This window comes from Schistocerca piceifrons, chromosome 5 (assembly GCF_021461385.2).
Source record: "Schistocerca piceifrons isolate TAMUIC-IGC-003096 chromosome 5, iqSchPice1.1, whole genome shotgun sequence".
Taxonomy (NCBI): domain Eukaryota; kingdom Metazoa; phylum Arthropoda; class Insecta; order Orthoptera; family Acrididae; genus Schistocerca; species Schistocerca piceifrons.
Window position 1 is genome coordinate 670,264,996 of NC_060142.1, and position 14,085 is coordinate 670,279,080.

Here is a 14,085-nt window from a genome sequence, read left to right on the forward strand (position 1 = left end):
CTTTTGCTTTGTTGGTACAACTCACAACAGCACCAGACTGTGACTGCAAATGAGTAATTATTATTGACCCATCCCACTGTTGTATAAAATTTTTATATTATTAAAATAATAGTAATGAACTGCTTGCAAAGAAGCAGTTGTAAACCATTTTCTTTTGTACATTTAAGGCTGCCATTTAAAAACATCAAATTGATGTTACACAAGAATTACCACGATTAGTAAAACAATGTGTGATAAACAATGCACATTACAGAATAAAAAGTTAACTACAAAGTACCACATACCTTGCTCTCATACAAGCTTTCAATCTCGTCACGATTCTGCTTCATCTGTTGCTCATACTGGTCTCTTAGTTCTTGTAAAGACTGTTGAAGCTTAGCTTCATATTGCTGTGTGAGTCTTCCATCAATTTCACTTATTTCAATCTGACGCCGTGTTCTCACTTCTGATAATTCTTGATCGAATACCTAAACAGTATGTTTTTTATAAACTCTCTATACTTATTTTCTATTTGTGTACAAACTACATGCAAAAAATTGATTTCATTTGGTAAAATGGTAGTAATTCCTTTCTAGTGAAGACAAAGCGAACCCTTGTGAGGACACCTTTGTGTAGAAGGCTGCACCTCCACATCTTTGAAACCCATCTAATAAATGTATGAGCAATTGAAGCTTAATCTCAATAAAATGTCCAAGCTTAACGTAAGTATTGATCCAGAAGGTTTAAAGCTTATTTTGGAATTTACCAAAATTTAGTGCTGAAGCCACATCAATTAACCAAGACTTAAAATATGGAATACAAATGTGACTATAAGAAAATAATTTTTACTCTAACATAAAAACAGTATGTAATCTTACTTTGCAGACATTACAACAAAGACTGTGTTAAAAATCTGATAGCACAGTACAAAATGACATTCAACGCCTACATTTGGAACATCTGGCATAGTCTTGCGGTAAGTCTTACGCAGTAAAAATGTCAGTTGGCCCAGCAGTAACATCAAGACTTAAAATAATTGCTAGCCAGATTAACAACTTCAGTTTTCCACATGGTTAAAAGTAAGGTCATCAAACAACAAAAAATGTCAAGGCTGTGCTTCAGTCAGTACACAAAAAAATGAAATGGTTGGTACTGATAAACATAACTGTGCTTGTCATGAAATACAACTGAAGCATAATTTTTTTATCCATTCCTTAAATACATTACACATTGCAATTACACTTTCATGGTGTCATCTCACTGACAACTACTGTCCATAGTACTGAAATCTACTTCAACACCACTTTGGAACAAAGCACCAGACTTGCCAAGTTTCTGCTGAAACATGCAAGTTCCATATCCCAAATAGTTTGTATTTAATGCTAGAGGTAGCTAAATGTTAGTTATTGTGAATTCCTGTAATGCCCTTTTTTTTATAGTCGATATTGCAGAAGGATGACATAATGACGTTGGAAGTTATGTCTAAATTTAGAATATTTTCCCACTGAACACACAAACCCATAAGAAGTGTATTCCCAAAGTTTTACTATATAAGAAATAGAAACCATGATACAGATTACAATTTTCTCCATCTGCTTAATTTAAACTTCATATATGCAAAATTATTTTATTGCACGTGGCAAATGGTAGGAGCAAACTAACCTGCTCCTTGAACTGAAGTTGTTCCTTCAATGTTTGCAATGCATTCTCGGCATCAACTCTTAGTAATGTTTCATCTGCCAGATGTTTGCGGTGTTCTTCAATTTGCTTACGGAGAGCTTCACATTCTTTCTGTAGTTCCTGCACAAAGGAAAATCTTTAAATTAGTGATCACCACCACCACACAAAATTTGAAATTACAAATACTGTGATACAAACCCTTAGTTCTTCAACAGCTTTCAGCCGTTCATTTTCTGCCTGCTTGTATTTGTTGGACAAGTCATTAAGTCTCATATCATTGAGTTGTAGATTCTTCTCAGCAGCCGCCAATGCTTTCGACTTGCGATCTAACCTAGGTACAAACAGATCAATATCACCATAATTTCCATTAGGAAGTCTGCAAGATATTTATTTCTACAGGTCAACTCTGTTAGCCAACTGAATAACAGCACTGTTGTGGCGCATACCCGTCAGCTTTGATCAGTAGCGCCATAATTTAGTCAGTTAATACTCTATTTTAAGCAAAAGATAATAAATCAAGTATCTTCTGTAACTACGCATGATAACTGTAAATTGAAATAAATGTGTTGTTAAAAGACAGGGCTAGGTATGATGCACACATTTTGTCACTTGTAATTTAAAACATTTGTGTTCCAATGTATTAGGTACTTATTTTCATTCTTAGGGGTTTGAGATTTTGGACGAATTTTTTGATTCTGGATAATTTTTACCTTTTGCTGTTCCTTTGTATGTACGGATTTATCTATTCCAATGTACATGGATGACTAATGAGGCTTAGGTGTAGATATGTTGTCTGATTCGTTTCTCACAGCTGGGTGGGATTATGGCTGATTATGTTTGTCGTCATCAACTCAAGTGTGGGATGCAACATATACCTGTCATCTGAGGTTCTGCATGGCAATGTTAAGTATGTCCCTTTCTTGATTTCACTAGCACTAGTGTCTTGTTCTTCAGCTTACCTATACAGGTAAACTTAATACGGCACTAGGACTGCAAAAAGCAATATACGTAACACATTTGAAAAATGGATGTATGTGATGTATGTCCACAATCTGTTTTCTCTGTATTAGTATTCCTTTGTTTCTCAACATTCGTCTATGCTTTTACATCTGCAATGCATCGTCAGTGGTAACTTGTGACGACGTTGCTCAAAACTGACAGGTCGTATCCCATTCTTCGCTATTTCCCTGTTGTGAATACTTCAAAGTCTTGAGCATCACACCAAAGAAAAAAAGTCTAATTATACTTCATTGAAACAATCAAAGCAGTAACCATAACATCTTTGTAACACTACTTAAGCTCCATGTAAAAACCAATCAGTCTGGTAACTAACTGGTTTGGATTATTAAATTTCAACATCAATTTCACAGCTAACAACTTTAATTTATTTAAACCCTCACACATCAAAGTACTGTATTTTCAAGCATTATTAACTTTCTATTTTGTGCAGGCAGGGCCCCACAGCTCAAATATTTAAATACTCACTGCTGTCTCACATCAACAGACCACAGTGTTAGATAAAAATTACAATTTTTATTAACTCTGTCAAATGACATTTTGACACTAACAATTCACCAAATTCCCTTCCTATATTACTCTCCACAAACAATCTAACAGTTGGAAAATGAAGTTAACTGCTATTTAACAAACAGAGCACTTGTTTCTAAAGTGCTTCAAATACTCTACCAAGTGCCTGCTGCATCATTTAGGCTGAAAATTCTTCAATGGACTGGATAGTTTTGCAAACAGCTTCATGACAATAGTGTCTTAATTATTTCCCTGATCAATTCCTTAATAGCAGTTGAGGAATCTCACCTTCCAGTATAAACCTTCAACAACATTGTTCAACTTATGAGGTGAACCAGATGTCTCCAGCAGGGGCATCAACTACTGTTTTCAATCAGTGTCACTGACAAACCCACATTCAAAATTGCTTATAGCTTAATACTGCCTCAAAAACCATGACATGCTAATCCCTTAATTTTATCACAACAAATTCATTCAAATGTCTACCTGCACGGTATCTCTGCCACCCCCACCCACAGTTTACTTACATGAAATAATTTCATGTCAAAAGAACTTTCAATTAGCGACCACCGTTCCAGGGCCTTTCTGGGGTGGTGCTGCAATATTTTCCTAATCTAGATACAGCTGTCCCAAGTTTGCAACCACAGACACACTAGATAAACCCTAATCCTAACCCTGCTGCAATGTCACTGTGGTCCACATGCCAAATGATTACTTCACTGTAAACATTGTCTTATCTGCTTCTTTTCTGATGCTGTTAAATCTCATTCCTATTTCCTGATGCTTAACTGATTCGCCGAATTTCTAAAGTTAGTTTAAAGGTCAGTTACGGTGTTTCTGTAATTTGAGAGTGTTAAAGAGTATTACCCTATGGCTAAAAATATTTGTCATAGTATTTCCAAGAGGAATGTAAGGGGAGGTGGAGGGTGAAGGTGAAGCGGGCCACAAAGTAAAGCGACGCTCACGTCACCAAACCAATGCGGGCCGTGACATCATCGCTAAGTAAAGAACGCCGCCACCGGCGGCGCTTTCTCTTAGGTAATCCGTGACGTCACCTTAGTTTCAACGGTTGCCTGGCAACTCGTTCGCGCCCGACATGCAAATTCCTTCCGCTATCGCGTAGAAGCACAATCAGTCGAACAGTATGTATGCACGAGTTCATAGTTCTACCAGCCCACATCACATCTCACGCTTATCATTGTTGATCTGTGTGTCAACACCATCTTCAGTTATGACACCGCGCTATCATTTTGTTGTGACTCTTCATTCCTTGTATTGCTATATTAAGTTCCCTATGGCACGAATGGTAACGTAGCAGGGATAGGGATATGGGTCGGTGTGGCAACGTGGGGACGCGGCGACGCCGTTCTCTGCGCGTGCAGCTGTAAGCACACCGTATATCCCCCGGAAAGAGATATATATATCTCTCGCTATTCGCAAACACTTCCACCCCCTCCTACGTGAAGAAGCAAGCCGATGTGGATTCACCGTGGGAGAGCTGAGCTTTAGTAGTAGCAACTAACAGTTAGGAACACCGAAAAATGCTGGTAACGGGAAAGTGGGGCAACGCCCAGCACGAACAGCGGCAGAGGCAGGCAGGTTAAAGGGATCAATAGCCTGGGCCCATATCCCGTGAACACGCAAAATCCGATTTACTCTACCTGGAAGTGGAGTTCGGGTCGCTCGTTGCTCGTTTAATTTAGTATTTTAAATTATTTTCATTTTTCCAAATAAAAATAATGGCTAGTTTCGAACGTATGATCTCTTTACAAGAATTTAGCAGTATGGTTTACACTTTCACTTATAAAGCTTTAACCGCTGCCACAAATGGCATTTCTACATTAAGATATAATGCTGATATCTTCTTCAATATGATACGATCCAGTCATGTAAAACATAACGGCTACTTAACTAAGTGTGTGTGGCCCCAGCAATTTTATAACATTCCCGTATATCTGATCGTGGCTCAGAACGAAGCGAGGACAAAAACCATCACAGAAATGTCGCGCTAATGGGATCAAAACTGTGGGAATTCATATATTCTAAGCTTAGGGCGACAGCTCTTACTACCCCATAAAGTTTCAGATACGCAAGTCGCACTTTCTCCGTTGGCTTCACTTTCGTATTTAAATGGATTTTATAGTTGCAAGAAATTTCCGTCAAAATACGCATGCTAATAAGGAGAACGTACGAACTTCTCACCGATTTGACTCATGGCAATACTGATTTCAATATGCGTAAACAGGTCATGCGAGTAAGCACTTAATCTCAAACGTGAGAGGTCTTTGGGTAGAATCTAGCTGCCGGTAGTTTTCTTTTTCACTGCCATTTCCATTTGTTATGACTGTACGGATTATCAATTCTTTATGATTCTTTTATTGTGGAGAGTGACCGAACTCCATCCTGGATGCTCTATCTAGAATGACGACCCTAATCATGTAATCCAGGGGAACATATTTGCCGTCCAATTTCTTCGGGAGTAGTAAACGTCTGACAAAGACGCTTCTACTTGGTGCCTAGAAACAATCACCTTGGATTTATCGGTGGGAAATATTTCGTTTTGTACTACGAGTCGTTTCTCCGCTAACATTTCAAAATGTTCTGAAATATTTGTTCTACAATTTCCATGTATTATTCTATCATTACTACATAAGGAATCGACGCAATGTGTGTTCTGGAGAAAGTTTTTCACTACACACGGGTGCAGTTTTAATAGCACATTTGAAACTACATTGTAAAGCGTTTCGGGTTCACATTCTCCCGATGCTTCGTACCAGGCATAGCACTACACTTACTCGTAAAAATCGGACATCTTGGAGCGTGGGTGAATACCACGGGGAATAAGAATGATGTTTTCTGCAGGTTTCTAAAAGCTGCTCTCTCTTTCACCAACCTGAAGTCATTTGTGCATATGCAGTTGTTACTGGTGGGTCAAAACTATCTGCATGAATACCGGGAAAGTGAGTTCATGCGATGGGTGGAAACGTACCTGCGCAGATACCGGGAAAACGGGGCCCATGGTGAGTTGGAACGTACGGTTATGAGAAACTACACCAAAATTTTAGAGAAAATCCGATTTTCCAGGCTGAAGGTTACGAAAGGTTTGCGCAGCCAGAAAAATCAATTACGTGAAATGGAAAAAGCGCCGATACCGGGATTCGAGCCAGAGGCCTCGCTCTTATGGAACTAAGCACGCACTCGCTCGGTTGTGGTCTCCTTGAACACTAGTGACCATACAAGAGATATATCTCCATGTAAAATTTTCAAACTTGTTTTCTCGAAAATAATTTTGGGTTGAGTCTTCCCGTTTACATAATATGTTGGGAGTCCTAGATTAAAGTGGTTCAGCCAGAAAACAGCTGTAACAGGTTCGCAGCAACTTCTTGGGCTTCCCCAAATGCGAACTCTCAAAAAATGTGGCATTTTTGTAGTATCGCATGGAAGGAAGAGAGTACTTACAAGTGCTTCTCTGACTGTAGCAATGTCTTATAAAATGCTGGAAGAAGTGGGCTGACAAATCAGATTCTACATAGGATCAGTGAGAAAAGGAATAGGTGGAAACACACACCAGAAGGTACAAAAACTGGCGGAGGGGGGAATAACATGAACAAAAAGTAATTAAGGGGCATCGGATGTGGTTCTATTCTAAGATTGGCACAGGTTTTTACCTGTCTTATTTCGAAGAGGCTGACAAATTTGCGTATGATGTGACACATGGCAGGTCACTAGCCGTGTCCGGCGCCAGTACTGTTACTTATTAAGAACCATCCTGTAATGACGCTTAACCTGAGTAGGGCTCGCGCAACGGCAGTGAGGGGGACGGCGCTCTTATCTTGCCCAGGTAGTGTGAACTTCGTAGCTGTCACTACGTTCCCTTCACTACCGATGTACACAGCACAAGGAAGAGTAACTGCATTATGATACCTATCTGTACTTCAATAAACAGCCCTTTATGTTGCTGCTCTGTTGCGTCTATACTTCTGTCAAAGGACCAAAACGGAACAACGTGCTGAAAAGAAACGTCCTGGTGGTGTCCAAATTGCTCTATCTCTTTGTATACCTGAGTGTTTGAAAAGATATGCTGTCAAATTTGTGCAAAACAGCGTGTACATTTTTATACAATTTAAGCATTGTTCAGTAAAACTGACTATATATGCTAATTTCACTATCTCATAAAATGTCTTTTCCAATTTTTAAAACAGGTTTCGACGATTCAAATAACACGACTATTTTTAAAAAAAATAAAGGCTGGGATCACATGGTGCGCAACACGAATGTATTTCATTTATAGTTGCAATGCAGCAACCGTCCACCAGCAACAGTGACGTCAGTGCCAAAAGTCTCGGTAATAATGTTCCACAAGTTTATCTTATGCTTTCTCTGTAAGTAGCACACGCGCCTAAATCAGCAGGGAGGGTTGGGTTGTTTGGGGGAAGAGACCAAACTGCGAGGTCATCGGTCTCATCGGATTAGGGAAGGACGAGGAAGGGAGTCGGCCGTGCCCTTTCAAAGGAACCAGCCCAGCATTTGCCTGTAGTGATTTAGGGAAATCACGGAAAACCTAAATCAGGACGGCCGGACGCGGGTAAATCAGCGGGGATATATGGATATTCTGACAGTAGGCCTGGACGTTAGTGCGTGTCTTGACCGAAGACCAATTTTTTTTGTACACTTCCAAAGATGGAGATAAGAGCGTTGCCAAGACAGAAGTAGCCAGTTTCCACCGTAACAACAGGCTCGCCAACGAAAAAACAGGTACATTTTGAAGAGAAACAGTTGAGGCGTAACAGAATTCCACTTTGTCCAGGTCACCTGACACAGCTAAGAGCACCTACTCAAAACTGCCACCAATAGGAAAGCAGGAAACATCTTGCAGAAACTTTGTGGTACAATATTGGGTTCGTCAGTTTGAGCCTTATGAACTTCTGCTATTGGATTGTTTTACCCAATGGCAGAACATTGCGCTAAAGCCTGGATCAATAGCCCAAATCAACTGGACTCGATACGCAGCTCACATTCGACGTTTAAGTCAGCAATTGTAAAAAATATTCGGGAATGTGAAGACTCAGGGAAATTACTTTTATCCGCCTCCTGATCATGACGTGATTTCTTGTTTCTGCCACGGAAACTTTCTCGTCTAACCAGCTGAACGAAGGTCTGGTGCTCAATTAACAAATGTGCACGGCAATCAACTGTTCCGAGATACCAGCACAATCTTCCAATGATACCTGCTCAGTTTTTAAAAACAAACCACAACTTCAAAAATTAAGTGACGGTGCGTTTGGTATATTTTCGCCAAATGAACCTGAACGAAACAGCGATATATTTCTTAATATAAGTTATGAGATACCAGACAAAAACCCGCAATTTATTAATCTGATGTCACATGAGTGAGAAATTTAAATTCAAAGGCGAGACTTCAAGAAAGTGTGCCTAGTTCGACGAACGCTAGCAAATTTGAATAAGTGTAGCACGTGCGTGTAAGAACCACGTGTGCTTCCTTGTCAAAACAAGGCGTTTAATGCTGAATGCGCTATCAGGCAGGAAACCCACTTCCTGATAAGCGATATCTCCCTCACACAATTTAAGCCTCTCAGTTTAATTCACGTAGCCTGTCCCAGTTTCTATGACAATTGAGGCTTCTTGGTTAAAGTAAAATTTAGAAGCTAGACATCACAATGGGAAATTAGCAACAGATTCCACCTGCACTTACTACTACCTGTGCATTACTCAGCATTTGCGCTATTAAGAACCGAGACTACGCTTTTTTCAGTGTCCCCAATATAAGAAGGCACATGGAAATAGGTGGACATTTGAGAAGGTAGAAGTGTTTACAACCTTCTACACAATTTACACTTGCCGCTGTTAAATCCTTGACCGCAATACCCACCACTAGGCACCTTGAGTATGAGCAACTGCTTCGAATTTCTGTACTGAATACGTGGTATCAGCTCTGCAATGCTAATGCAAACCATTTCGTCGTCCCTATTATTTTTTAGTCCCGCAAAACTCATGGTGTCACACACACACACACAGACACACACACAGACACACAGACACAGAGAGAGAGAGAGAGAGAGAGAGAGAGAGAGAGAGAGAGAGAGAGAGAGAGAGCGCTCAGGTTTTGAAGAAATAGCGATCACCAACCTGGCAACTATGCCGTGAGAAATGTTCTCGAAAAGAATACTAACTAATACAACAATTTGCATTCGCTACTACTACAATTTCTTGAACTATTTGGTATATATGGTTACAGAAACACTACCGCCGTACGATCAGTTCCTGCTGAATTATAGAGTATGCTTTACTTTTACAAGACCGCTGTAAGAAAAACCTTTTTTGTTCATTTATTCGAATGCCTGGCCGATGAACAACGTTCTACATACGTAGCGTGTGAGATTTTTCGGAGAACCAGTGACACGCGCCGCGCAACGCTTCCGTCGACGCGATGACATCATCCTGACGCCATTCACCTCTGCCAGCGCAAACGCTATCCGGTTTTAGTGTAAGGGCGGGTAGCGTCGTTAAGGGGAACGTCATCACTTTGACAGGACAGGAAGACCGCGCCCTCAAAGACCCGCACAATCCTTGCCATTCCGCCAGTGTTCATGGGTAAACTTTGGTTTCGATATAAACAAACTACGTTACTGGGTTTGAACGAGCGTCGCACCCACGTACTTCGAATCGATGTAAGCACCTTTTAGCCTACCTTTAGTACCTACTACACAGTAAGGGTGGGCGTTGGTGATAAGAGGTTCCTCGAGCTAAAGCATTCAATAGATATGCGAACCACAAAACCGCTTTCAATGTTCATGCAACCCAGGTGACAAGGTTAGTTGATAAGATACTTTGGAAACTATAAAGGATATGGCTCACGCGTATAGGATCCATGCCAATTAGCACTAACATGTGATACATAATGCAGCACGAGTGATCTCAAATTTTGACTCACGGGAGAGAATGACATTAAATGCTAAACGACGCCAGAGGATGCTTTAAAAAAAGGCGACAACTATTGACCGGAAGTCTACTTACACAGATACAAGAAAAACTATTGAAACTGGGAATCTATGCATACAAGTTCTAGCCCTCTCTGCATTACTTCCGTAAAGACTGCAAAGACAAGATTATAAACACTGGCTCGCGAAAAGTCATTTATACAGTCATTCTTCCCGCGCTTCGTACGCGAATGGAATGGGAAGGAACACACCTTGAATTCGTTGCTCAGTTAAGTAAACTTCAAGGTAAGCATAAAAGGATTTTGGGTCATCTTCAACGGGAGGGCAAACTCGTTTAGATAAAGGATAACCGAGCTGTCGCTTCAGATGTGCACTTTCTCTCGATCGTGGAGTTGTGCAATTAAGTAGGTCAGGGACTATAAGGTCACGGGTTTTGAGGTTGTGCCGAAATGAGGCGATACCTCAAACAAAACAACAAAGTCGCTACTTCCTCACAGTGTACACCAATCAGCTCTTCCATCTATAATCAGAAAAAATAGAAAACGAAAAAGAATTAACAGTGCGCGGTCCCGCGCGCGCGTGTGTGTGTGTGTGTGTGTGTGTGTGTGTGTGTGTGTGTGTGTGTGTGTGTGTGTAAAACACAAATACAGGGTTAGTGAACTGTCAACTAAACTTTAACAACCGAATAAATTTTTCTGGCGGATAGAATATCCCTGCGACAAAACAAATGCAGTACCCATTCGACATGATCTGCTTGTTCATTTTCCGCAAATTCATTCCAAGAGACATGTACAACGCTCCCCAGCCCGTTTCCCTACTTGCAGACCCGAGTCCACCGCCTCCCAACGATTCACAAAATGATTCTGCAAACGTTTAAAAAATTAAAATGAACGTAAGAAAGAACTGCCACGAACAAAAAAGGTATACATGTAGCAAAACATGCCAAGATTTTATAGCTACATTTCATTGGAAATTTTTAACTCAGCGCAACCCATATGGAGTTTTTCGAATGAACTATCGTCGACGAAAACCTGTCATCAGTAAACAGGATCACTGATGGAACCACCAAAAATAACAGGGCATAAGTCGGCCAAGGTCAGTCCAATACGTCACCGCCATTTAACGTAATCACATCACAGAGGCTACGTTGCTTTTATGTTCCCAGTTATATTTAGCTATCACATCATACGCAAATTTTCTCTCGTGTCCGAACAGTTCCACTGGGCCGCCATTCAGATACACAGTAAATATACATACAACAGTTGATACAGCCATGAATAAAAACAATGCTGTAAGCACCCCGTAGAGTTTCACTTCAAACTCCCTGCACAGTCACCGAACTTCGCATTTCCAAGTTTCGGAAATTCTGTTAAAGTAAGAATTCACACACTTAGCACGTGCCAATTCTCTCGCACCAAGATGCCAGTGCAAACCTGCAGCGAAACTCTAGCTGGTTCTAATTATACAAACATGTGTAATATGCTGTTGGAACGCGCTCCAAATTGTTGGCTATGTTTTTGTTTACATATCCTTAAGCATTACTGAAGGCTTGTCAGTCTTCCAACACTAGTCGTTACCAATCCTTGCAAATCAAAATGACAAAATTAATGTAAAACTGATCCGAATGATATGCAAAAGTTCGACGGACGAAAGCAAAAACGCTCAGGAAAGGAATTAAATTTAAACAGTTATATACAAGTGCTACAGAAGAATGCTGAAGATTAGATGGGTAGATCACATAACTAATGAGGAAGTATTGAATAGGATTGGGGAGAAGAGAAGTTTGTGGCACAACTTGACCAGAAGAAGGGATCGGTTGGTAGGACATGTTCTGAGGCATCAAGGGATCACCAATTTAGTATTGCAGGACAGCGTGGAGGGTAAAAATCGTAGAGGGAGACCAAGAGATGAATACACTAAGCAGATTCAGAAGGATGTAGGTTGCAGTAGGTACTGGGAGATGAAAAAGCTTGCACAGGATAGAATAGCATGGAGAGCTGCATCAAACCAGTCTCAGGACTGAAGACCACAACAACAACACACAAGTCACGTTACTTAGTGGTGAAATACATGCTCTTTCACTTATTGTTTTCTCTAGATTTAAATTTAGTAGAACCTAAACAGATGGAAGAACTATGCACATAAACATACCGTTTGTTTACGTTAGCAATCTTATCTAACAGTGAACTATGCTTTGACATCGTTATCAACTTCACTTTCGTTGTTTTATCTGTCAAGCTGTGCACCTTCTGCAATGAAACTCAAGGACAATCTTGCAATACACATAACAGCAATGTAGGAACTAAAATCATTTACCCCATTTCTGAATGACACTGATGAGAAACACGCATATCTGTACCCAGATTAATGTAGATCTATAGCCAAACAATGGTGCATAGGTCCTACAAGAGTTAACAAAAGTACGTTAGAAAGGAAATGCATCAATTGTTGCATAATGTCCGCAAATCACTGCAAACCTAACTCAGAAGCAACAGACCAAATTATGCACAGAAAAATTACTCTTACAGCAGATTTCCGCAAAAGCACAGAACATTTCTTTCTACCAAGATGAAAGATGCTACTGACAAGCTATAATTTCGTAACCACAATTTAGAGCGCAGAACAATTTTCATGTGGCACAAACTTAACACACAATGCAATAAATATAGTGACAACGCAAATAAAACCACTTCGATATATCTGCTTAGAATAAAGTTCAACTATTACGTGAAGACTAGCACCGTCACAACTTACTCTCAGTTTGCAAATTTTATCAAGCACCAAGACAAAAAGTACGGTACCTCTTGTGTAATGCTCTGCTAACTTAATTCTTGCACCCTATTTTATTTAAACATGTAATTACAACACACACACACACACACACACACACACACACACACACACACAGCGCTGCTTGTTACTGCACGAGAAGATAAATTACGTTCCAATTAGTGTACGAAATGCAAATAATTAAAATATAGAAAAAACTCTGAGCACATACGATCGCCTACTGCTATACGTCAACACAGATTCGAAGGATGATCATATTCCCACCAAAATTAATGACAGTTTTGAAACGCAGGCTTTACTACCTGCAATCCTGTCAACAACCGTTGCATTGTTAAGTACAAACATTTACAATACTTGAACAAAAATAACTGTACTTACTGCGTTTTCAAGCCATCGTTGTCATCCTTCAGCCGTTTTACTTCTATCTCGAGTCTTGCCCTGTCTCTTGCAGTTTCATCCAGCATCTTCCTGGCTTCGGCCAACTCTTGCTCATAGATTGATTTTAAGTTCTTAACTTCTCTTGTGACAGTTTCCTGACTGCTCTGTATCTCTCGAGTTAGTAGGCTATTTTCTTGCTCTAGCTGCCGCACGCGATCAATGTAAGTTGCCAGCCGATCATTGAGATTTTGGAGATCTGCCTTTTCCTGCAAACGGCTGTACCGGGTCGGGCTTAAGGGACTACCCGGTCTGCCCGACCCCGGTGTAGGGGTAGAAGTGCCAGGTTGAGGCGATGAGATCGAAGAAGATGCAGTAGAAGTTATAGTGGTCCGCTTTACAGACTTTGTAGCCATGTTTAAGCGGATCAACAACTAAAAACACAAAGTACACCGACAGCAACGCCCAACTACGCCACGCTAATATGGCCACACCAAGCAAAGGAGTACAAGCTCACTGGTACCGAACTTATCACTCCGTACGGAACACGTGACCTCTGACGTCACAGACGCTCTCCTCTGTTTGAATTTCGTTTGCGTTGGCGAAGATGATAGACATATGCCACAGATGTTTACCGTCATCATCAAAGAACTTCTTGTTACAGATATGAATTATCTGTTTTCAACAGTATGTCGTAATCCAATTTTTCAGTATTTTTAATCTGTGATGGCTGAAAACAACGCCGACTAAAAGCAAATAATAAATAAGAATAGGA

At 40.4% G+C, this 14,085-nt stretch overlaps 1 protein-coding gene across 1 annotated transcript in view; it reads right to left on the reverse strand.

Moving 5' to 3' along the window:
• LOC124798234 (lamin Dm0-like) overlaps positions 1-13,865 on the reverse strand; it is a 30,977-nt gene extending 17,112 nt beyond the window's left edge. Inside the window, exons 1-4 of the mRNA XM_047261549.1 lie at positions 13,314-13,865; positions 1,858-1,990; positions 1,642-1,779; positions 285-467 (exon numbers count right to left, since the gene is read on the reverse strand). Coding sequence (XP_047117505.1) covers positions 285-467; positions 1,642-1,779; positions 1,858-1,990; positions 13,314-13,726 — 867 coding nt within the window. The 5' untranslated portion in view covers positions 13,727-13,865. The remainder of the gene's footprint in view (positions 1-284; positions 468-1,641; positions 1,780-1,857; positions 1,991-13,313) is intronic.
• Positions 13,866-14,085: the final 220 nt, after the last annotated feature.